The sequence below is a fragment of the Quercus suber genome, unplaced genomic scaffold (genome assembly GCF_002906115.3).
Source record: "Quercus suber isolate HL8 unplaced genomic scaffold, Cork oak 2.0 scaffold_129, whole genome shotgun sequence".
In the NCBI taxonomy this organism is placed as follows: Eukaryota; Viridiplantae; Streptophyta; class Magnoliopsida; order Fagales; family Fagaceae; genus Quercus; species Quercus suber.
Genome location: NW_027069592.1, coordinates 72,455 through 98,947, shown reverse-complemented (window position 1 = coordinate 98,947; position 26,493 = coordinate 72,455). Strand labels below are relative to the sequence as shown.

General features: G+C 30.2%; 1 protein-coding gene across 1 annotated transcript; it reads left to right on the top strand.

Moving 5' to 3' along the window:
* The first annotated feature begins 16,422 nt into the window (after positions 1–16,422).
* Positions 16,423–20,797, top strand: LOC112009267 (synaptotagmin-3). Its single transcript, XM_065776156.1, is given in 9 exon segments — positions 16,423–16,569; positions 16,655–16,756; positions 16,895–16,925; positions 16,928–16,968; positions 17,593–17,669; positions 17,868–18,117; positions 18,932–19,303; positions 20,071–20,199; positions 20,290–20,797. Coding segments are annotated over 9 exon segments (1,194 nt in total). The 5' UTR covers positions 16,423–16,506; the 3' UTR covers positions 20,419–20,797.
* Positions 20,798–26,493: the final 5,696 nt, after the last annotated feature.

Below are 26,493 nucleotides of genomic sequence, written 5' to 3'. Positions count from 1 at the left end.
TCCAAGTCAGGTTTCGTTTGAATCCCCTAACCAACACGTAACGCTGCCCTTGGAAATAGTTGTGGAATAGTAAATAACACCTTATTTGAACAAAACTTCACATGTATGTTAAAAACATAAAGAACATACAATTTATAAGTTAGATTTTCAAAAATCATATCTAATAAAAATGTATAGGATTTGAAGGGTTTCTTTTCAAACTAATTTGGGAAAAAACTTTGTCCAATAGTTGCAGACTTAATTGGGTAGTTCTTACAAGATAAGTGTGAACCAATCCCCATCAGATATGCTCGTGTTTACTGGGCTTTAACCCATCCAACATTATCACAGTTGAATAAGGCTACTAAACTTCGGGCTCAGCCCAACTCCTGCTTCATGGTCCCAATCTCCTTGACTTTCACATTCTGAGTTTCTCCCAATTATGTAAGTGCATCACTTACAAGTAATCTCATAGCTCACTTCCACTCATCCTTTGTTAATTCAACAAAACAGGTGTAAGCCCAAGCTCACTCTTTTAATTCTCCATAATTACTTAGCAAAATAAATAAATAAAAAATCAACGAAGTTTGTGTTGTGAGGAAGGCTTAAGTTTATAGGTTTAGATCCGATTATGTATTAACTGCTCACTTTTATATTTATTATTCCGTTTTCGTTTGAAATATTGTCATTAGTATTTAGTATGGGACTTTACTATTCAACTAACCAATTAACCATATTGTTTACATATGAATATTCTAAAAAATTGATTTGTTTAGATGGTAAGAAAACAAGTGATTCACCATGGAATAGTGGAATAAATTTATGCTTTAGGAGCTTCCTTAAAATAAGAATGTTCTCATCGAGGTTAAGAGCAAGGAGACAGGATCAGCAGGTATTAGTTACAAACTTACAACCAAGAGCAAGAATCTGCTGGATAATTTTAAAAGTATACTAATAAAATAAAATGAACTGCTCGGTTTTCTCATAAAGTAAGTGTGAACTCGAATACAATAAGCATAAAAAAATGAAAGCAATTATATTAAAAATAATACAGTATATAAGTTAAACCTGTCCAGGCCAACATTAATCAGCTATCACCTTTCCCAAGCATCTTTCTTTTAGCAAAATTTCCAGATATCACCTTCACTAAATCAACCAATTTTTCCTTTTAGACACTTCTCTAGATATGACCTTCCCAAAACCATCCTAAAAACTTCTTACACCAAGTTCGGTTCTAAACCGGTTTGGAGTTACCTACTATGTAATGATTAAAAAGACCACTTATGTGTAGTTTTACTTTTAATTGCATGACTTCTTTTAACGAGTCTATAAAGTATAAACTCGTTTAAATAATGCACATAAATAATCTTGTATAAATAGTCACATAATGAGTTTGAGAAAATAACTCAAAACCAGTTGAACCTAAACTTTGTTCAATGTATATTCCACACAGGATATACCCTAAACTAGAAACTTCAAAATTATTATGTCATGGCAATCACTAGAAAGCCAAAAATTTCCATTATTTTCAACCTAACTTGCATCTCAAAAGTCAAAGCACATATATCCTAATTTAAGATTTAAAACATGTCAAGGAATTAATAGCCCTCTAATTGTAGCGGATTATACTATCAACTAAAGGACCATACATCGTGAAGCAGCTGGTAATTTGTCTTATGGGTACTACCCCTTGGGATTAAACTCAGTCATATCAAAGGAAATTAATTAATTAAACACAAACACACAAACATGTTTGCGTGTCACATACTGTCAATTTACTATGCAATTCACTGTCACCAAAAATTAAAAAATAAAAAATAAATTTTCTTTGGCCATTTGTGCAAGAAAGAATGAATTTCTATAAAAATAAGTACATAAAAACTCCCTAAAAATAACTAAAGATATTTCATATCTTTTTACAATTTCTTTTCGAAATACTACGTTCACAATATTTTCATAACAAATCTTAGGTGGTAAATTGTTACCTGCTGGTGGGCAAAAAATAAATTTCTATAGTGGATTCAAATTAAAAATCCGTAACAACTTATCACTTAGAATTTGTTGTGAAAATATTATGAACGTAGAATTTTTTTTCGTTTTATTGGTGTTTTGAAAACAATATATCCTGCATAGATGTAGTCAAAGTTTTATCTCTATCTATTTGGCTCCAGCTGAAAAAAAGACTGACTTAGCATTCGGCAGAAGGTAGCATGAAAAATTATAAATTCTAAGCAAGCCATAGGCTATAGCACATGTAATTCCAGAATTCATGAGTGTTTTATGTATGTGAATAGCTGGAAATCATTTGTCATCATCTTAAATTATACATTAGCAAATTAAAATTAAAAATGACAAGATTGGCTTTTTCTTCTAATAATCTTATTTTCTGAAGCTAAACCGAAAAGGTAATCAATCCTTGATATCACCTAAAATGTCACTAATATTAATTTATTTTATTAAATTCATGTATGAGACAAAGATAAGATTCTCCCTACGATTTTCCCATCTCATAAGAAAATGCCACTTCAGAAACTTAATATTTATCATAAATTTTTTATATTAGCAATGGTTAATAATACTTTATTCACATGTAATATTTACTTGCATGTGATTTAGAAAAGTAATATTTTACCTCTTTGTGATACTTTTTTAAGGAAAAAAAATTCCTACCTGTGTTTTTATAATTATTGGGTGGATTGTTCTATTTAACTACATATTTAATAAAAATATATATATTTTAAGTGTGTAAAGCATCACTTTAGAAATCACAAATTTTTTGGGGGTAAAGAATTCAAAAACCACGAGTTGAAAAACAAAACCCGTCTTAGGTCACAACTAAAAAATAAGTATAATATAATCGAACTCATAATTTTTTTTTATAAATACATAAGATTTTAAATTTATGACCTCTACTCTATAATGATTATCTTTTAATTAGCATCAAGTTAATTAATACATCAATGAAAATATTTTTATTATATGCAGGACAATTTTGGCCAAAACACCACGGGTCATTTACGCCGAAGCACAATTTATAAATGCATTCAAAGTGACAAAGACTTTTTTTATTATTTAATTTGGGACCATAATGACAAAGACATATTTGATTATTTTATACACATGCCTTGTAGAAAATTTGTCTATAAAAAATTGGATTTTGGCTAAAGTGCATATATGACCTACCTTTCAAAACAATCGACAGCTAATGGTTGCTTGAATTCCAAAAACCTTCCAACAAACTATGATAATTAGGTGAGCAACTACAATTAGCAATCCATGTCTACGTGCCAAGTGGGTTATCTTGTGAGCATTGAAAGCAAAAGAAAAAGAGGCGTTCTAAGACCATAAATTATTTTACAACTTTTTTGCGACAACTTTCATGTAACAAATTGTGAATGGTTAACCGTCACTTACATATCAATTTATTATTTTTTTCTTCACCAATCACACCCTGCCACATTATAGTTGGGGCAAGAACTTGTGAAAAATTTTGTGGTCTTTAAGATTTTTTTTTTTTTTTTTTTAAGAAAAGACGCATTTAAATACTAGAGAATGCCAATCATAACAATAGCTCAGTGATGTTAATAATCAAGTAAAAGTTAGAAAAATAAAAGGAAGAGATCAGGCTTAGCATTATCCGAGGTAGAGTGGAAGCCCCGTCCGTCTTAGCATATCCGAGGTATAAGGGGAATATGACAAGCGATCTTTAGCATAGGAGTATATTCAAAAATCATAATATTTTATAGTTTTCTACTTGTCATCATTCATAGTTTGCAGCACATAAACAGGCAAACCACGTTGCCCCAATGCCAAAATGGAAATTTCCAACCTTTCAATCTTGTATATACAACCTGTTGCACGTGGCATTTTCCTGTTGGAACCCTCTTTTTTTTTCTTTTTTTCTTTTTTTTCCTGTTTAAACAAGTTCTTGTAATTGTCAAATCTTTAAAATAAATAAATATATATATATATATATTTTAAAAAGGTGAAAAGACTAATCGACCATGCTAAAACATATTGCGTGTGAGTTATGTGTAGGGGGTTTCATTTTTTGAAAATAAAATATATAATAAGGATTTTGTTGGGTTCAAATGTTGTTGTATTGGCAAATCTAAGTCAAAAATAATCTTTGATGTAATTGAGTCTTAATTTTTTATGTTTAGAATAGTATTTGAAACTGTTTAGAATTGTGAAGGATCAATGGGCTCAACTCTACTTGATTGATCAAGTTTAAATGGACCTTAACTCTTTGCCTAGATTTCTCTCGACCAATTGAGTTGTAAGATTTTGTATTGAAACTACGATGACTCAGTCCAACTTAAAATCAATTTGTTGTTGTGGTGAAGTCAATTAAAGACTGGAAATTCGTACATATTAACATCATGGACTAGAAATTTGTGCACATTGAAGAAGGTTGCTAAGAAGAACAGTCCGACCGGGTTGAAGTTACTTCAACAAAAATACCATTTTATTCAAATCATTTTAATTAAAAACTGAAATTCTCTAACTATAATTAGCTTCTTCTTTTTTTCTTTTATCTTTTTTTTAGGGAAATGCTATAATTCTGTTTAAGCAGTTCTACTCACGTAAATAAAAGAGTTTTCGATATTTATTGCAAATGGGTCCTATCACTGATTAGCCAAAAAAAAAATGGATCCAGCTCAAGAGTGAGAGTTTTGACCATATGTTTGCGATGGTCCATCCTCCAACATCGTTATTAAATGTGATGGTCCATTTTCTCAAACCATATCAAGGGCAACATCTTAGAGTAATAGAAGACTTGGACTCCTATTGTAGCATTTATTTATTTCTTTATCTAAAACTGCAAGAGGAGTCCAACTCTTCTATTATTGCAAGATGTTTCCCTTGATAAAACCATATCTTTCACCTAGTTATTCATAAATCAATTTAGCGTCCATTGAATAGAGAGAGTAGAGAGAAATCTTCATTTTAAAGCATTCACATTAGTCTCGTCAATTTAATATTTCAACAAAAATTTATCTAAACTTAACCAAAACAAGCATGCATCAGCCTCACTAAATTAACTAAAGTTTTTAATGAGAATAATCTCATCTCTACATGTAATGAGCATCTATCCTCGCTACATTAAATTTCAATGTTAATAAAGTATGGAGACTGATGTATGTGTATAAAAATTAAAAGATAGCTAAACTAGTAAAAGTAGAATTTTTTTGGTTTAGTTTAACTTAATATTTAAGAAGACTGGTGTGAATATTCTTAGAGAGAGAAAGATTTGCTTAAAATGAGAAATTGAAGATGAATTTCTATACTAGGAAATTGAAACTATTTATATAGGTGAAACACAGTTTATCAATGTTTCCCATACATATTGCTTACTCTATTACTACCACCCAGATTAATAGAAGTGAAAAAAGATTTCAAATTAAAATGGCTTCATAAGTTTGAAACTTTAATTGATAACATTAAAGACTTAGGACTCAATTTGAAATAGGTTATGTAAGGACTCAATTTGAATTGAGTGTTGGGTTTTCAGCCCAACAAGCCCAAACAATACATTTATAGAGAGTGGGCTGACAGGCTTAGGTGCTGGCCATTGATCACCATGCCCAAACTTATCTTTAAAAATGGCTAAGTGTTTTCTTACAAATGAGGGAATGCTCCTCGGCCTGTGGCCTCCTCAGGGGGGCAAAGTGATAAGTTTTGAACCATGGGTAGGCAAAGTGAAAACGGGTCATACCTTAGGGGGTTTACTGTAATTATCCTTTTTTTTTTTTTATAACATATGAACTATAGTGTGAACACATGAATGAGTTACAGTGTAGTGTGAACACGTGAATAATAATACAAAATAATGTGAACACGTGAATAATAATACAAAGCAGTGTAGAGCCCAATTAGTTGGCTTTGGCTTCACCAATGTAGGCATAGTTTTGTATTTGGTGGTGCTAAAAATATGGCTTTTTAGCACCACAGTAATAATGTCTTTGTAAAATCAAAGTATTTCTAAGATGCAAGCAAAGAAAACGAAAAGAGATTGAATCAACTATGGAGAAACAGGGAGGGAGAAAGAGGGAAAATACTTCATGTGAAGATTGTTTTTGCTTTGCATAGCTCATGTACAATTACACAGGCTTGTGTGTGTGTGTAGATCTCTCTAAACATTGGTTAAGTTACTAACATGCATAATCAACTCGCTAAACTTGTCTCTAACAAACTGAACTACATAACAGATTCTAAAACAAAATCGAAACAAACTCTCCCTAGATAAAAGCTAATAATGGAATGACTGCATTTAGGCTTCATTAAGAACTTGATGAAACAATGTTGTTGGCAATTTTCATTTTAGCCTAATTTGAATAATTTGATTAATCCACTACATAATAAACAAGGGTCTAAACAACCCAACAGAAATGGTATTTAAAACTTTTTTGAAAAAATAAGAGATAAAATTCAATAAACTCGGTATTTGATAGATGAAAATTGTAATTTACCTTTTCAGTTAATATAAGATTGAGATTAAAAAAAAAATTGGGTTAAAAAATTATTGAATTAAAGGAAAGGGAAAATACTGCCTCATGTTGTGTAGGCCGACGGTCTATTGGGCCAATAACAGACCACTAAAAAGGAACTGGATTAAATGGAATGGTGAAAGGCTTTTCTGTGATCCATAGCATTACGAAAGAGGTCCAAAAACCAAGTGCCACGACAAACATGATTACTGTCAATGCTATATTATTGGGCTCGTGAGTCGTGAGGTACGATTCTCATATACCAACAAAGTGGAGTAATAAAAACAATAGAAAGCAAAACCTTTTGCCATGAACTAAAGAGATACAAGACCCATTTTTTAATAGAACTGAGCTCACAATAAATTTTATATTGAAGATGAGTGAGGCTTAAGAAAATTAGTTAGGCTTGTTTCGAACCTAATGGGCTTTTGAAATTGCATCATGTATAAGCAAGCCAAGAACGGGCCTAACATGCTTCTAAACTGTTTACTTTGGGTAGTTCAATGAAATAGTAAGTGGCAGTTTCATGATTTTTTTCTTTGGCAGGTCAGTAGTGCAGAGTTAGAAATTCATTATGAGAGCGATTAAAAAGAAAATGATTTTTTTTTTTTGTATATACTACTTCCATATTCATGTAATAGTCTAAAAAATTTATTAATTGTTTAAAGATGTAAGACAACAACCATTGAATGCATAATAACTTATTATATTTATATGTAATATTAATTAAATAAAAATATATGATAAAGAAGAATAATAACAAACCTAGGAGTGGGACTAGGAGTAAATGTGAACTATGAAGAAAAAAAAACTAATATAAATTTTTGCTTTTGGAGTGTATGGTTTTCTAACCATACACATGGTTACTCTCTTAGAATTTGAGCAAACAAAGATAAAAGCTAACAAAACTACTTGATCAAACAAAGATAAAAACTAAGAAAACATAGATTGGAGAAAGAGAGATAGAGAGAATAAAGAAAGAAATCACAAATATAAATATAGATCAGTTGGTTGGAATGGTAGTGTAATTTTTGTTGATGATGAAGAAGAAAAATGCAAGAAAAACAACTTTATTTTGTTGTCAACGGAAAAGTAAGCCAGAGTTCCAGATAGAAGGTTTATTATTTATTTATTTATTTTTAACAAATGAGCAAAAATTTGAAACATTTTTTTCTTTATTATAAAATTAAATATTTTTAGAGTAGTGTTGTTGACACAACACTTGCACAAAAATTTCACAACAAAATATAGGTGGCAAGTTGTTAAAGGTAGGTAAAAAAAGTGATATATTAGCAAAAAAGAAAGGTAAAAAGTGATGTTAGTTGTGGGTCAAAATAAAAACTAGTTACAACTTGTCACTTACCCCCTATTGTGAAATTATTGTGAAAATAGTATTAAAATGATCATATTCAAGTTTATTTTATTAGATTTAAACAAAATTTATGGTCAGGGTGTTCAAATATTTATTTTAGGGGAGTCAAAATAATTTTTGTAAAAGAATTTATATATATAATATATATATATAATTCCAAGTCAGGTTTCGTTTGAATCCCCTAACCAACACGTAACGCTGCCCTTGGAAATAGTTGTGGAATAGTAAATAACACCTTATTTGAACAAAACTTCACATGTATGTTAAAAACATAAAGAACATACAATTTATAAGTTAGATTTTCAAAAATCATATCTAATAAAAATGTATAGGATTTGAAGGTTTCTTTTCAAACTAATTTGGGAAAAAACTTTGTCCAATAGTTGCAGACTTAATTGGGTAGTTCTTACAAGATAAGTGTGAACCAATCCCCATCAGATATGCTCGTGTTTACTGGGCTTTAACCCATCCAACATTATCACAGTTGAATAAGGCTACTAAACTTCGGGCTCAGCCCAACTCCTGCTTCATGGTCCCAATCTCCTTGACTTTCACATTCTGAGTTTCTCCCAATTATGTAAGTGCATCACTTACAAGTAATCTCATAGCTCACTTCCACTCATCCTTTGTTAATTCAACAAAACAGGTGTAAGCCCAAGCTCACTCTTTTAATTCTCCATAATTACTTAGCAAAATAAATAAATAAAAAATCAACGAAGTTTGTGTTGTGAGGAAGGCTTAAGTTTATAGGTTTAGATCCGATTATGTATTAACTGCTCACTTTTATATTTATTATTCCGTTTTCGTTTGAAATATTGTCATTAGTATTTAGTATGGGACTTTACTATTCAACTAACCAATTAACCATATTGTTTACATATGAATATTCTAAAAAATTGATTTGTTTAGATGGTAAGAAAACAAGTGATTCACCATGGAATAGTGGAATAAATTTATGCTTTAGGAGCTTCCTTAAAATAAGAATGTTCTCATCGAGGTTAAGAGCAAGGAGACAGGATCAGCAGGTATTAGTTACAAACTTACAACCAAGAGCAAGAATCTGCTGGATAATTTTAAAAGTATACTAATAAAATAAAATGAACTGCTCGGTTTTCTCATAAAGTAAGTGTGAACTCGAATACAATAAGCATAAAAAATGAAAGCAATTATATTAAAAATAATACAGTATATAAGTTAAACCTGTCCAGGCCAACATTAATCAGCTATCACCTTTCCCAAGCATCTTTCTTTTAGCAAAATTTCCAGATATCACCTTCACTAAATCAACCAATTTTTCCTTTTAGACACTTCTCTAGATATGACCTTCCCAAAACCATCCTAAAAACTTCTTACACCAAGTTCGGTTCTAAACCGGTTTGGAGTTACCTACTATGTAATGATTAAAAAGACCACTTATGTGTAGTTTTACTTTTAATTGCATGACTTCTTTTAACGAGTCTATAAAGTATAAACTCGTTTAAATAATGCACATAAATAATCTTGTATAAATAGTCACTAATGAGTTTGAGAAAATAACTCAAAACCAGTTGAACCTAAACTTTGTTCAATGTATATTCCACACAGGATATACCCTAAACTAGAAACTTCAAAATTATTATGTCATGGCAATCACTAGAAAGCCAAAAATTTCCATTATTTTCAACCTAACTTGCATCTCAAAAGTCAAAGCACATATATCCTAATTTAAGATTTAAAACATGTCAAGGAATTAATAGCCCTCTAATTGTAGCGGATTATACTATCAACTAAAGGACCATACATCGTGAAGCAGCTGGTAATTTGTCTTATGGGTACTACCCCTTGGGATTAAACTCAGTCATATCAAAGGAAATTAATTAATTAAACACAAACACACAAACATGTTTGCGTGTCACATACTGTCAATTTACTATGCAATTCACTGTCACCAAAAATTAAAAAATAAAAAATAAATTTTCTTTGGCCATTTGTGCAAGAAAGAATGAATTTCTATAAAAATAAGTACATAAAAACTCCCTAAAAATAACTAAAGATATTTCATATCTTTTTACAATTTCTTTTCGAAATACTACGTTCACAATATTTTCATAACAAATCTTAGGTGGTAAATTGTTACCTGCTGGTGGGCAAAAAATAAATTTCTATAGTGGATTCAAATTAAAAATCCGTAACAACTTATCACTTAGAATTTGTTGTGAAAATATTATGAACGTAGAATTTTTTTTCGTTTTATTGGTGTTTTGAAAACAATATATCCTGCATAGATGTAGTCAAAGTTTTATCTCTATCTATTTGGCTCCAGCTGAAAAAAAGACTGACTTAGCATTCGGCAGAAGGTAGCATGAAAAATTATAAATTCTAAGCAAGCCATAGGCTATAGCACATGTAATTCCAGAATTCATGAGTGTTTTATGTATGTGAATAGCTGGAAATCATTTGTCATCATCTTAAATTATACATTAGCAAATTAAAATTAAAAATGACAAGATTGGCTTTTTCTTCTAATAATCTTATTTTCTGAAGCTAAACCGAAAAGGTAATCAATCCTTGATATCACCTAAAATGTCACTAATATTAATTTATTTTATTAAATTCATGTATGAGACAAAGATAAGATTCTCCCTACGATTTTCCCATCTCATAAGAAAATGCCACTTCAGAAACTTAATATTTATCATAAATTTTTTATATTAGCAATGGTTAATAATACTTTATTCACATGTAATATTTACTTGCATGTGATTTAGAAAAGTAATATTTTACCTCTTTGTGATACTTTTTTAAGGAAAAAAAATTCCTACCTGTGTTTTTATAATTATTGGGTGGATTGTTCTATTTAACTACATATTTAATAAAAATATATATATTTTAAGTGTGTAAAGCATCACTTTAGAAATCACAAATTTTTTGGGGGTAAAGAATTCAAAAACCACGAGTTGAAAAACAAAACCCGTCTTAGGTCACAACTAAAAAATAAGTATAATATAATCGAACTCATAATTTTTTTTATAAATACATAAGATTTTAAATTTATGACCTCTACTCTATAATGATTATCTTTTAATTAGCATCAAGTTAATTAATACATCAATGAAAATATTTTTATTATATGCAGGACAATTTTGGCCAAAACACCACGGGTCATTTACGCCGAAGCACAATTTATAAATGCATTCAAAGTGACAAAGACTTTTTTTATTATTTAATTTGGGACCATAATGACAAAGACATATTTGATTATTTTATACACATGCCTTGTAGAAAATTTGTCTATAAAAAATTGGATTTTGGCTAAAGTGCATATATGACCTACCTTTCAAAACAATCGACAGCTAATGGTTGCTTGAATTCCAAAAACCTTCCAACAAACTATGATAATTAGGTGAGCAACTACAATTAGCAATCCATGTCTACGTGCCAAGTGGTTATCTTGTGAGCATTGAAAGCAAAAGAAAAAGAGGCGTTCTAAGACCATAAATTATTTTACAACTTTTTTGCGACAACTTTCATGTAACAAATTGTGAATGGTTAACCGTCACTTACATATCAATTTATTATTTTTTTCTTCACCAATCACACCCTGCCACATTATAGTTGGGGCAAGAACTTGTGAAAAATTTTGTGGTCTTTAAGATTTTTTTTTTTTTTTTTTTAAGAAAAGACGCATTTAAATACTAGAGAATGCCAATCATAACAATAGCTCAGTGATGTTAATAATCAAGTAAAAGTTAGAAAAATAAAAGGAAGAGATCAGGCTTAGCATTATCCGAGGTAGAGTGGAAGCCCCGTCCGTCTTAGCATATCCGAGGTATAAGGGGAATATGACAAGCGATCTTTAGCATAGGAGTATATTCAAAAATCATAATATTTTATAGTTTTCTACTTGTCATCATTCATAGTTTGCAGCACATAAACAGGCAAACCACGTTGCCCCAATGCCAAAATGGAAATTTCCAACCTTTCAATCTTGTATATACAACCTGTTGCACGTGGCATTTTCCTGTTGGAACCCTCTTTTTTTTTCTTTTTTTTTTTTTTTTCCTGTTTAAACAAGTTCTTGTAATTGTCAAATCTTTAAAATAAATAAATATATATATATATATATTTTAAAAAGGTGAAAAGACTAATCGACCATGCTAAAACATATTGCGTGTGAGTTATGTGTAGGGGTTTCATTTTTTGAAAATAAAATATATAATAAGGATTTTGTTGGGTTCAAATGTTGTTGTATTGGCAAATCTAAGTCAAAAATAATCTTTGATGTAATTGAGTCTTAATTTTTTATGTTTAGAATAGTATTTGAAACTGTTTAGAATTGTGAAGGATCAATGGGCTCAACTCTACTTGATTGATCAAGTTTAAATGGACCTTAACTCTTTGCCTAGATTTCTCTCGACCAATTGAGTTGTAAGATTTTGTATTGAAACTACGATGACTCAGTCCAACTTAAAATCAATTTGTTGTTGTGGTGAAGTCAATTAAAGACTGGAAATTCGTACATATTAACATCATGGACTAGAAATTTGTGCACATTGAAGAAGGTTGCTAAGAAGAACAGTCCGACCGGGTTGAAGTTACTTCAACAAAAATACCATTTTATTCAAATCATTTTAATTAAAAACTGAAATTCTCTAACTATAATTAGCTTCTTCTTTTTTTCTTTTATCTTTTTTTAGGGAAATGCTATAATTCTTTTAAGCAGTTCTACTCACGTAAATAAAAGAGTTTTCGATATTTATTGCAAATGGGTCCTATCACTGATTAGCCAAAAAAAAATGGATCCAGCTCAAGAGTGAGAGTTTTGACCATATGTTTGCGATGGTCCATCCTCCAACATCGTTATTAAATGTGATGGTCCATTTTCTCAAACCATATCAAGGGCAACATCTTAGAGTAATAGAAGACTTGGACTCCTATTGTAGCATTTATTTATTTCTTTATCTAAAACTGCAAGAGGAGTCCAACTCTTCTATTATTGCAAGATGTTTCCCTTGATAAAACCATATCTTTCACCTAGTTATTCATAAATCAATTTAGCGTCCATTGAATAGAGAGAGTAGAGAGAAATCTTCATTTTAAAGCATTCACATTAGTCTCGTCAATTTAATATTTCAACAAAAATTTATCTAAACTTAACCAAAACAAGCATGCATCAGCCTCACTAAATTAACTAAAGTTTTTAATGAGAATAATCTCATTCTACATGTAATGAGCATCTATCCTCGCTACATTAAATTTCAATGTTAATAAAGTATGGAGACTGATGTATGTGTATAAAAATTAAAAGATAGCTAAACTAGTAAAAGTAGAATTTTTTTGGTTTAGTTTAACTTAATATTTAAGAAGACTGGTGTGAATATTCTTAGAGAGAGAAAGATTTGCTTAAAATGAGAAATTGAAGATGAATTTCTATACTAGGAAATTGAAACTATTTATATAGGTGAAACACAGTTTATCAATGTTTCCCATACATATTGCTTACTCTATTACTACCACCCAGATTAATAGAAGTGAAAAAAGATTTCAAATTAAAATGGCTTCATAAGTTTGAAACTTTAATTAATAACATTAAAGACTTAGGACTCAATTTGAAGTAGGTTAATTGTTTAAAGTTGATAATAACAAATGAAGTGGATTCCAGTTAGCTCAACTAGTAAAGTCTCTAATGATTATATAAGAGATCTGAGATTCAATTTTCGCCTACATCAAAAACTGATTGGTATCTTGGTCTAATGATAAAGAGCGCTTATCAGGAGCGGACGCCATAATTCGAAACTCCGTCTCAAAAAAAAAAAAAAAAAAAAAGAACAAATGAAAGGGAGATAAGAAAAAAAGAGATAACATATCTTTATGTGTTATAGGTAATTAAGTTGCATTTATTACTTTTCAAAAAAAAAAAAAAACTGCATTTATTATCCAATGATTTTAATAAAATAAAAAAAATCAAAAAGTTACTATTTGATATAAACAAAAGTACAAATCAAACAGGATAAATTTAAAAAATAAAAAATAAAAAGGTCGATATTCGATCAAGCTTGTGTGCCTATCCAAAAATTGATAAAACGGTAGGAAAAAAAAAGGTTAATAAGAACAATTAAAATATTGTGTTTATCTAAAAACTATACACTATATACTTCTATTATATTCTAACTAGTATATATATTTTTAATTAAAAAAAATTTATTTCAATTTATAACTTTGGAAAAAGAGTAGGGGTTTTGTAGTAATTTAAAATGACAGGCCAACCTCTGTTAAAACCAGCGTAGAATTGTATAAATAGCAGAGTACACAGTTCTTTTCTTCATTCAAAGTAGTTCAAGACAACGTGTCTTTGTTTTGGCGGTTTTCATAAGACGCTTATTTTGTTACGTTTCCAAAGAAACTTTCTTTCGCTGGAAAACTCGTCACTTTCTATATATCTCTCTCACATTCAACCAGCCTTCATTTTTTTTTTTTTTTTTTGGTTCTTGTTCTTCACTAGCTGTTGATTTTTCTGTGTCCATTTTTTGTTGAGTTTTCGTACTTTCTTGGAGTATTAGAATATGGGATTTCTCAGCACTTTCTTGGGGATCATTGGTTTTGGAATTGGAGTCCCTTTGGGCCTCTTGATCGGGTTCTTCTTCTTCATTTACTCTGAAGCAAAAGATGTAAAGGTAACATTTACTTTGGCAACGTAGTTTTAAATTTATAGAAACAGATAAGAGATAGTAAAGCATCTGATCACTTGCTATATTTGATGATCTAAGATTCTGTGCCAAACTTACCATAACAATGGACAGCATTATTGTTATGTCTTTATGCTGTTTTACTTTCTTTGTGAAGTTTACTGAACTGGGTTTAATTTTCTATAAGGAAATATTATCTTTATTAATGAACAAGAAAGTTTTTTTATTTTATTTTTTTTCTTTATGGGTATTTAATTTTCCAAATATTTAAATTGCAATTCTAAGGTTGACATGTTGTTTTCTCCAAAAATGAGTTTTACCTTATTTATTGAGCTCATATGGTAAAGTAGTTGTGGAAATTTTTAAATCGAGGTTCCATTAGTTATTTTTAATATTGAAATATGAGTTTTAGCCCCCTTGTTTTTTTCTTTCTTTTTTTGGTTTGGGATAAATTCCCCATTTTTTAGATGGGCGATTGATAATGGGTCATATGTTCATACTTTTGTTTAATAATCATAGTATGGGGATTAACAGTATATGATGATTTTAATCATATACTTTGTAATGACTGTTTGTTTCCTTCTTTCTTTTTTCTGGAAAGTGTTAGACCAGTATTTTGTTCAAATCTGACTGGTGGGTGACTATTCATTTTCATGGCTTTGTACTGACAGTCTGGAACTATTTTTAAGTCATCATGGAAACCCTTGGCTTTGTAGCTCCCTTTCTTTGTTTTTTTTTTTTGTTTTTTGTTTTTTTTTGGTGCTGGTGTCACATCATTTAAATGGTTATATAATCTAGTTTTCAACTCTGCGTAAGGTTGCTAAAAATACTAAAATAGTGGGTCGGCTATGTCATATGGCTTTTGTTGAAGAGAAAAGATCCATATGAAAATTATATAAATTTGGCCATTGATAACGAACTACGTTATGCATTAAAAGACCGACCTTTTGTAGAAACATGCGAGTTTTTGAACCTTAAGTCAAAATTTCAATTGTTTATTGAAACTTTGATAACACATGAAATTAATAAAATAACAATGCAAAGACATTAGAAGTGTTTATTTGGGGTGCATTTGATATTCTCAATGAATTGGATTGATCCCACTTGGATTCCATTTCACTGCTAGAAGGCTAAGTTACATACTTTATAAATGGTGTCATTGCAGAAATAGGAGCCATAATGGCAGAAAACATTGTAAGTCTTGTCATTCTGTAAAATCTCAGTAATGAGCATGTGCATGCAATGGAAACCAATCCACTTTGAAAATTATGAGAACACAATGAGCTTATCAAAATTCTTAAGTGTAACATGGTGCAGTGGTAAAATATTAATTTTGCCCTTAAAAAAAATGCTAAAAAATTTGTAATTTCTCTTCTGCCGAACAAATTATGATTTAACTTGAAAAATCGATCTCTTTGACTGGTTTTTATTTTAGTAAATCTCAATCACATATGGTTATGTATAGTCAATTGAAGCCACATGCACGGTTACAATTTCTAGAGATGGATGCTAGGGTACATCAGGCATTTGAGAGTTCTTTGGAAAATTTTGTGCAAAGAACTTTCAAGCCCATGATAATGACAAATTTTGCTCAACATAAAAATAAATAAATAAAATAAAGTTTGGGAAATAACATTGAGTAAAGTACTGCATGGTATCAAGGGAAAAAGCATAGTTAGTTCATAATTGTTTGAAACAATGTAGGGGTGAATTATTGCAAGATCTGTTGATTATTACTATGTGTAACAGGCAACATTAGGCTGCTCCCTATTTATAAAAGAGTAATGTATTATGTAAGGCTTTCATATGCTTTAGAGAAAGCAGATGACTTGTAGAAGCTTTCAATGATTGACATTGAGTAGGATGTAAGCATACATTCCAGGTAGGGTACATCATTGCATTGTTCTTCTGTTGTTAATTTCAGTCTACTTTTCCAACTTGCAGGTCTTAAAGTCTATGAGACTAATGAGAAGGAACTGGTCATGGAACCAGCAATTAGATGGGCCGGCAATCCCAATATAGTTTTGGGGTTAAAATTATTGTTCTACAAATTACAGTTCAGGTCAGAGGATACTCCTCAACAAAGAAATGTTTGTGTGCTCGCGTGTGTTTTGTTTCTTTCAGAAGTTTGACTCTGCTACTTTCAGTTGGTGGATTTACAAATATTTGCTGCACCACGGATAACCTTGAAACCTCTTGTACCTACTTTTCCATGTTTTGCAAACATAGTGGTCTCTTTGTTGGAGAAGGTGAGCGGAACATTTTTGGACGCTTGAGTTTTTTTTTTGGGTGTCTTTGATTTTTATTTTATTTTTAATCCAAAGGTGAATGAATGGATACTGATAGGAATCTTTCCTGTATGATGGTTTTTTCCTGATCATGTGCAGCCACATGTAGATTTTGGAATGAAGATATTGGGAGGGACATTATGTCCATACCTGGTCTCTATAGATTTGTTCAGGTGCTGCACTAGTAAGTCTTCAACTAGTAGTAGTTGACATTTATATAATTGTCTGAAATTGGATCTGTGAGAGATAACTTTTGCTAAATTTGAGTTTTGANTTCTTAAGTGTAACATGGTGCAGTGGTTTCTTTCCATCAGATGTTAAAAAATGCTTATATATTCATTTGAAGAACAGCATCAATTCCCTTTTTGTTTTTTCTGTTTTTATTTTGAGTATCTTTGACAACTTTTGAATCTTTAGACATAAAATATTTAATCACTTTTTTCCCTAAAATTTTAGTGACATTGTCGATGATAATAAGTTCTCAGTCAATTTGCCCAAAAACAAAAAAGTAGTTTCAATTCTAGAATATGTGCAAAGTACTTCAGTAACTCAAAATGCTAAATGTTGCAGGAACCAGTTACCAGACCACTTTATGAGTTAGATTCAAGTGCCTTGCAAGATCTTCTTCCTGAAATTCCACTGTGGGTGAAGAACCCTGATTATGATCGAGTTAGTATTGCCTTATGATTTTCTTAGAAATTCCATTTTTCTTTCTCACATTGTCCTAAATTAATGACATTCTTTTAGCTTGTTGATTAATAGGATTTGAATTAACTAACTATTCAAGGTTCTTGCAGGAGACTATTAAGAAACAAGTTGCAAGCCTCTACCTCTGGCCCCAAACTCTTGAAATTCCTATTCTTGACGAAGCAACGTGAGTTTATATGAGATGACAAAATATGCTTAGATTTATTGATACATTTTTCGTTTCTAAATATATGTTCATTCATAAATCATATGATTTCAAATGTTAATAATGTTAGTTGAGCTTTGTACTTCATGTTAATATGCCTCTACTTTTTTTACTTCATTTATTTATTAAAAAAAAAAAATTCACTTGGTCTTTCTATAGAGTGGGCGAAAGGAAGCCTGTGGGGATCCTACATGTGAAAGTTGTTCGAGCACATAAACTCCTGAAGATGGACATCTTCGGAACATCTGATCCTTATGTCAAACTAAGCCTGACTGGAGAAAAGCTTCCTGCAAAAAAAACCACTATCAAGATGAATAACTTGAATCCTGAGTGGAATGAGAAGTTCAAGTTTATTGTGACAGATCCTAACACTCAAGTTCTTCATTTAGAAGTCTACGACTGGGACAAGGTTTTTTTCCTGTTTCTCTGTTTAGTTGCTTAGAGAATGGAGAAATGAAAAACTGTGTCCTTTTGTTTATTAAATGAAAAGTGAACTCAACTAAGTCAGATACTTGTGTTAGATGTAGTTGAGTGGCCCAAGCCCTAAGATACTAAAATAAAAGTCTTAATTTCAAATAGTTTTTTTTTTTCACATTTTTAGAACAATTAAGTGGACCCTTACGTGCCTCTCTGTCTTTTGCTTGATGTTAAGGATTTTGAAGTTTGAAGTTACTACTATTCCTACTAGAAAAACTTTAAACAAAAAGTGATCAATGTCTTCAGTTGGTGTAATTTTGAATCCCTTTTTGAGTGCTTAGGATTTGTTTGAAACCAAATTCAAGGAAGAACCACTCCAAATAATCACCACAAATCATGGTGCTATTAGTTTCATGGAAGCTGGATATAATTATATATATATATATATATATTCTCCAGAAAAAGTAGCTCATGTAAAGGTCAGAACCCACTTACTTTCTAAACAAGTTCAAAAGGACTGCCTGAACAGTTGCTAGAGAAGCATTCTCTATACTTAAAATCTATGCATTTCACCATCATTTTGATAAGCAGGAAATATTTTTGATAGTGCATAGAATGCCTGACCCATTTTGGTTTGGTATTTCTCTAGTGTCTATAAAAGCGATCCTCCTTTAAGATTTCTTACAAAAAGAGTTGGAGTTGACTTATACCACAGAGATTGTCTAGTTGAGTTTTGCATTTATGATGAGGATTCAAGTTCATACTTAATTTTTTTTTCTTTCTTTCTTTCTTTGTGTTCTTCACAGGTTGGTGGACATGACAAGCTGGGAATGCAGTTAGTTCCACTGAAGTTCCTTACACCCAATGAGGCAAAAGAATTTAAGCTTGAATTGCTAAAGAGCTCAAGCATTAGCGAATCTCAAAACCATAAGAAGAGGGGCCAACTTGAGGTGGAGCTGAATTTTGTTCCTTTTAAAGAAGATAGTTTCAAGATTGGTGAGCCAGTGGATAGATTTGGGAGAAAGGAAAGTGGAAAAAATAGAGCATCCGACAATGAGAAAGTGAGTGGTGCAGGCTTGCTTTCAGTTATCATTCAAGGAGCTGAGGATGTAGAGGGGGAGCGCCATAATAATCCTTACGCCTTTGTTCTCTTTAGAGGAGAACATAAGAAAACAAAGGTGAATTTTTTCTTTTGGTAACAATATGATGATCATGTTTGAGCCAATTTTGCATGGATTTGGAGACTTAAAAGAGTCATCTTGCAAGTAGTAACTATGATCCTAGATGTACTTAAGAAAATTAAATGTTCATATAGTTTTTTATTAGTAATTTATTTTATGTGCTTGTAGGTTGGTGTTTGGTAGTCTGACCAGACCAAAAATGCAATGTTTAATATGTAATAAAGTTATTTTACCAATATAATTGACTAGGATAATGCATGACAAAGCATGAAGAACCCGATTTTATATTTGCCACCAACATCTTTCAAACTAAACTTGCTTAAAATATCAATATTGCTTAGAAGAATTTATACTAAGCTACAATCTGAATACTTTTTTTTCAACAATATCAAGCAAGTTTCACAAAGAGTAGTATACCAATAATTGTCTAGCTCTTTGATGCTTTTGGAACTTTTCACTCTGGCATTTTTTTATAATTATACATATTTTGTGAATTGCTATTAGGTTTAAGTTCAATTTTCATTAGCACCCACCCTATAGAAAACACCAGATTTAACTTTCAATTTCAAGAAACACTGTCAGTGGCCATGTTTGGCTGAATTGAACTTCTCAGTAGAGATGCATTTTCAATGGTTTTTCTTTTCTTTCTTTTTTCTCATTTCCCCACTTATATGAACTGTTAGCTTTTTTTTCTTTTTCTTTTTTTGTAATTTTAAGGAAAGTTTGCCCTCCGTTTAACTTGCGGTTCAATTTGGTTTGTTTAGATGATAAAGAGAACTCGAGACCCTACTTGGAATGAAGAATTTCAGTTTATGCTTGAGGAACCTCCTCTAGATGATAAGATTTATATTGAGGTTATGAGCAAGAGAACGCGTATTAGTTTTCGATCAAAGGTATGCCATCTCTTTCTAGTCCTTTTATAGTCGTCTTTTCTCCACATACTATACAATTGTTCAAACTTTAATATATCTTCGTTTCTGTAGGAATCATTAGGATTTGTAGAGATTAATCTTACCGATGTTGTGAACAATGGGCGTATTAATCAAAAGTACAATCTAATCAATTCGAAGAATGGAGTGATACATGTTGAGATAAAGTGGACAAAAATTTGAGAAATGAGATAAGAGTACATTGTCTTTTGAAGTAAACAATTTGAGACATGGAACAAGAGAATGCTATCTTTACAAGTTATTGCCTCTCAGTCTCAACTGATGTGAAATTGTTACTAGAGTCAGCATACAAGATTCGAAAAGTCTACAAAGGAGTCACAGCTTACATGATGAACCAGAAAGAGGGAGAACTAAAATTTTAGGATATTGTACATTCTATTAGTATAAGTGTATGCTGTATTTTTACCATGTCTTCATACATTATTTTGTCCTCATAATGCCAGTTTTTTTTTTCTTCTTTTTATTACTCATAATGCCAGTTCGCATATTGAATGAATATATAGAGTTTACCCCTTTATAATATATTTTGTAATTTAATGAAGTAGCCGATTTAATTCCATTATTATTTTTAATGCTTCATAATTAATTGTGCTTCTAGAAAAAATTTTAAACTATTAGTTATTGTTGAAGATAAACAGAGAGAAAGAGAGAGATTTCTGGAATGAATTTGTATAATATGTATATACTCTTGAGTAATTTCTATATATCTAAATACATCTAGGAGGCCTGATCATATCTTTGATCTATATACTCTAAGTAGTTTCTTTTTGTTCTTTTTTTGCGCTCTGATTTAAGGGGATAATGAGATTCTTTTTTTTTTTTTTTTTGAGAACTAGATAATGAGATTCTTGAGTTAGCTAAATCAAAGATATGATTAGGCTAGGACCAATACTAACAGATATGATACAAATATGTATACTTAACTAAGTTTCTAAAAAAAAAAAAACAATTTATAAGACTTCACCTAAAAAAAAAAAATATATATATATATATAAGACTTAAAATTTGTACTTATTTTTTAATTATATTTTGCATTAATGAATTAAATCATCTATATATTTTAAAATCCTCCTAGACTAATAAGATTCTCCTTGCCCTATTCAGCAAAAAAAAAAAAAAAAAAGATGATTCTCCTTGCCCAAAAGTCTTTTGAGTTCTATTTTTGCATGAGATGTGGGGATATAGGATGCGGTCTTTGAGTGTGACTCTAAAATTATCTTTGATGCCTTGAAAGGCAATAGTGATCCTCGTGGCCAACATTATTGAGGGGATCCAACAAAAGCTATAAGAATTCAAAATGGTACAAGTGTGTCATGTGAGACGATAGGGGAACAAACCAACACATGTATTGGCTCAATATGTCAAGGATGTTGCTAATTTTATAACTTGAATAGAGGAAAATCCTAACATGATCGAGCCCTCATCGGCGTAAGATGTATTGAATTTCTCTTCTTCTTAATGAAAGTTATGTATTTCTTTATATATATATATATATATTTAATGTCTTTTACTACACTAGCATGAACTTTTGTTCACATTATCAAAATTCTCTAATTAGGTATTCTCTTTAAATGATATTCTTACGCATTTCCTTCCCATTTAAATCAACCCTTGTGTTTTCTCTTTGCCTTCGTAAAGTTCGAAGTTGGGTGAAGTCCTTTCTTAAAGATCATATTATTTGAATTCTTCAGTTGAAAAATGGCTAGGTGACCTTATTTTACTAAGTATCAGAAGTCCGGTACAATTGATTTTTTTTTTTTTTTTGGAAGTTACAGAGAATTTTACTAATTAATAATTTCTCTATCTACCATGATTATCAATATAAGAATGCCAACTATATAAGCACCGTCCAATTCACAATGACTTGAATGTGTAATTGTATATACTTTTCATTCATATAGTTTTTCTGTATATTTTCAGATAATGTGTAGAATTCCTTTTTTTTTACCCCTATCTCTAAGAAAAGGTGGATACAATTTAATTTTGAGGTTAATAAGTCTCTAACAATGGCAGAGCAGGAGGGATATTGCTGCCGTATAGCTCTGTCATCATAGAGATTAGAGGCTGACTTAGAAGAATTGCAGGAATCTCATGAGACGGTCTTATGATACCTTCATCTCACAATATGTGTGGATTCTACATATGTGAGTCCCATATATTATGAGAGAGATGTCATATAAGATACTTTCTCGTCACTCTAATGCTTTCTCTAATTATGTTGTGGGGAGAGTATGTAATTTGTTGGTTGTTTTCTTCTAATGAAATTTCCCTTATTAGCCAGGACAAAAAAAAAATAAAAATAAAAATAAAAATCCTTCCACGCATAAAGCATAATAGAGAAAGAAATAAAATATGGATATGGATATGGACCAGCATAAGCTACTTCTACAATAATTATCAACTTGACCCAATTCTTCAGTGTTTGGTTATCTTTACATAAGTGGTCCTCAACATTGGCAACATGTGGTGGTTGAAAGGAGTCAAATGGTTCATGGACTCGATGCCTTGCGATTTTCTTGGGCCACAACAAGAGTAGCAAAGGCCCAAGGAAAGCGAGAGGTAGAGAGAAACTAGGACCATTTTCATACAACAACATTACATGAAATTCAATCCAAAGCCACTCACCATGATTGATGGATAATATATTGGTAAATTTGTCAAAATTTGCATCTAATTAAAAATATTACTTTCTCAAAAAAATATATATATAAATTAAAAAATATTGAATGGTGTAACATTATTTAAAGTTATACTAAATGTAACTTAAACTTAACGTCATAAAATTACACTAGTTTAGTGTAACTTTAAGTAATATTACACCACTTAATGTTTTTTTAATTGGACGTGAATTTTGACAAATCTACCATTAGATTACATTAGCGATATATATTCTCCATGCTTGCAAAATTTCAAGGTGATTAAAGATTAATAGTCATATTATCAAACAAATGTTTAAATTCAAGTTTTTGTAATTTAAAATAATGCATAAAATATGAGTTTATGGATCGAATAGTAAATAAACATCCAATTAACATGAAAATTGGCATGAATGTTAAGAACATTCAGAATATGTAATTCAACGGTAGGATTTTTAAAATATGAATTATATAACAAGTTATTGGGTGATTTAAGGTATAAGTTGAACCCAACTTATATATATAATTTGACAAGGATATATAGTCGACTCCAAAAATTTGGAACAAAGACTTTGTTGTTTTTATCATGTCATTAGCATTTAATAAGTATTAATTAGTATTATTTTAGCATTTATTTAAATTATTACTTACGATATAATAGAATTTAATCTACTGTATTTTAATATTAATAGAGTCAAATAACCTTGTAACCAATAAGTCAATATCATTACTTACTTGCTTTACAAGGAGAATTAAAAATCCTCTTTTTTTTTATGTTATAACCATTGAATCATTTAAAAAAATTATTATTATTTACAGATTCAAGAAACAATAGAATGATTTACCTATATCTCTAGAAGATCTTGATTGAAGTAAAGGTTAAGACTAGTCCAACCAACCAAATGATATATTTCAAATTGAATTGAGTTTGTGCGTATACACTCATGCATGCACAATCGAAACTTTGTTGAATCTCATTCTCCATTGAGATCATATAACTCTTGAACCTTCATTGCAAGGTCATCCCAAATGTCAATATTGTCACCCTAAATGTCAAATTACCTCAATATCGAAAAACTTAAATGTCACTGAAGAAACCCCAAATGATCAATCATCGAAGAAACTATTTGATCAAACTTTTGCATATTATTTTTATTATTTTGAAGAAAGAAAGAAAGAAAAAAGTAAGAAAGAGACTTGCATATACACAATGTCGGACATGATGTTAAAAAAAAACACATGACCCCACTGGATAAATGGATTAGGTCTGACTTACCTTAATCAAACACAAGTTATATCATTATCAAGGAAAGCTGCTGGCTAGTTTGTGTGAATCTGGTGGATTTTGCAAAGTCCTATTCAAATACAAATCATGCTCACTATGGAAATAAGAGTCGGCTAATTAAACTTCAAGAATACAGAGTTTTAGTGTCATAATGCTTTTGTTATGTTATACAATTACTTTGCCAGCTACGTATTGCATAAAAAGTTTGGCCAGTTGCACCATATGATTGGTTTCATTTTCACATCAAATCATAATAGTTTTGAATTGAAATCTCTTTTTTTCTTTTTTTTTCTTTTTTAAATTTAAATATTTTTGGTTGTTATTTCAATTTTCCATTATGCCATAATGGAAAATATTGACTTAATCATCATAGAGGAATTTTTGTCAACCCTTTTCAATTACTTGGTATAAATAACGGGTTATCCGTTTTTTAAAAAATTAATTTGATAATTGCAATGGTATTTATGGTATCTTTTTTTTTTTCAATTAAAGGCCTATAATAGTAGTCTTGTTATATAAAAAAAAAAAAGTATCATTTCTATTTAACTTCCAAACAAGGCACATTTCATTTGATTTGTTTACTTTCAAACATCCAAACAAGAGAGATAAATATCTAATTAATTTTTATTTTATAAATTCCGTTTGATTCATTTTCTTTGTAAACTTTCAAAAATAGTGTTAATAAAAATATCATATTCAAAAGAATTCAAATGTATCTATGTACTTGTTTTTAATAGATCTTTTAAATATATTTCTTTATCATTTATGATTTAGAAGATTATATAGTTTTTCGCTGTAAAGGAAATCCATCGACATGGTATACTTAAGGGCAATTCCCCCTCCCCTTGAGAAAATAGATTGTCCCTATAAATGATTGAAGTTGCTCCCATATCAGAGCGTTTTTTTTTTTTTTTTTTTCAAAATGAAAATGTTTCATTTTATAGTTTAGATTTAGTTTTTATGAATCTAGAGGTGATTTCATTCTAAGAAAATAAGAAAAAGTAACTAGTTTTATATAGTATGACACTATATTCATAGATTTAGGCTCTATTTGGATAAGTGATTTTATCATGAGATGAACCATCTCCATTTCAAAGTAAATTGAAAGCACCCTCCCCATCTTGAGTAATTATTTAGTACTCTAGGAGTACAACTGAGTATGATATATGAGTTGATATATGCTCTAAAATCATTGAATCATTCATGGTTCATCTGGTTCAATGGAATGCAATTTTATGCAAATTTTACAAAGAATGGATGGTGTTAGTTTTTGAATTTGAGAACCCCCCCACCCTCTTAAGGAGTGTATGGCATGCCAACCATTAAGTTAACTAATTTGTTTTGTTATCAATTGAATTCCTATCGTGGATTCTAATTAACTCAATTAGTAAAATTTCTGGTTATTGAATAAGAGATCTAGGATTTAATTCCCACTTACACCAAAAACCGATTATTATCTTGGTATGATAATAAAGAGATATTATCAGGAGCGAACGCCATAGGTTGAAACTTTTTCAAAAAAAAATTTGAATTCCTATTATATTTGTTTTTTTAAGAGGACTAATAGTTTTTCATTTTATTATATCACCTCTCTCTCAATATGTTATTATTTACTAAATTTAATAGTAATTTAAGAATTATATATGTTTAATATGTGAATGTGCAAATTATAAATTTATATGGAAAATGGTTTTATTTATATCAAAATGCTTTTTATTTGATAGATTACTAAACACAATTTTTTAGGTTTGTTTATAGTTTATTATTTTCTATTAATTTTATAAAAATTCTGAAAATTCATTTGAAAGTTGTTTAAATTGCCCTTTAGTTTTTTCTTTTTTTAAGTAAATGTTGCTAACTTTTACAAATTTAAATTTTGATTTGTATCTTTCTAAAAAAAATAATTTTTTTTTAGAGAGTTTCAACCTATGGCGTCCGCTCTTAATGATAGCTTTTTATCATCGGACCAAGACATCAATCAGTTTTTGGCGATACTTTACCAATTAAGTTAATTGGAGCCCACAAAAAAATAAATAAATAAATACCTTTATTTGTATTCTTAATCATTAAATTAATTATGATATTATCGCGATTTAACATCAGTCGAACCTTAGTCCGACTTTCAAAACCTTGTAGTCTTGCATTTCCTTAAAATATTTTAATATTTAAAATGACAGCTCACTCTCATTTTAATATCTTTGCCCCTAAGTCATATAAGTCTTTAAGAACAATAAATTTGAGAGTCATTGTTTTCTCAAAACAAAAATTGAAAAATAAAGCGTGGAGTTTTATAGATGGAAAATTTGTATTAAATAC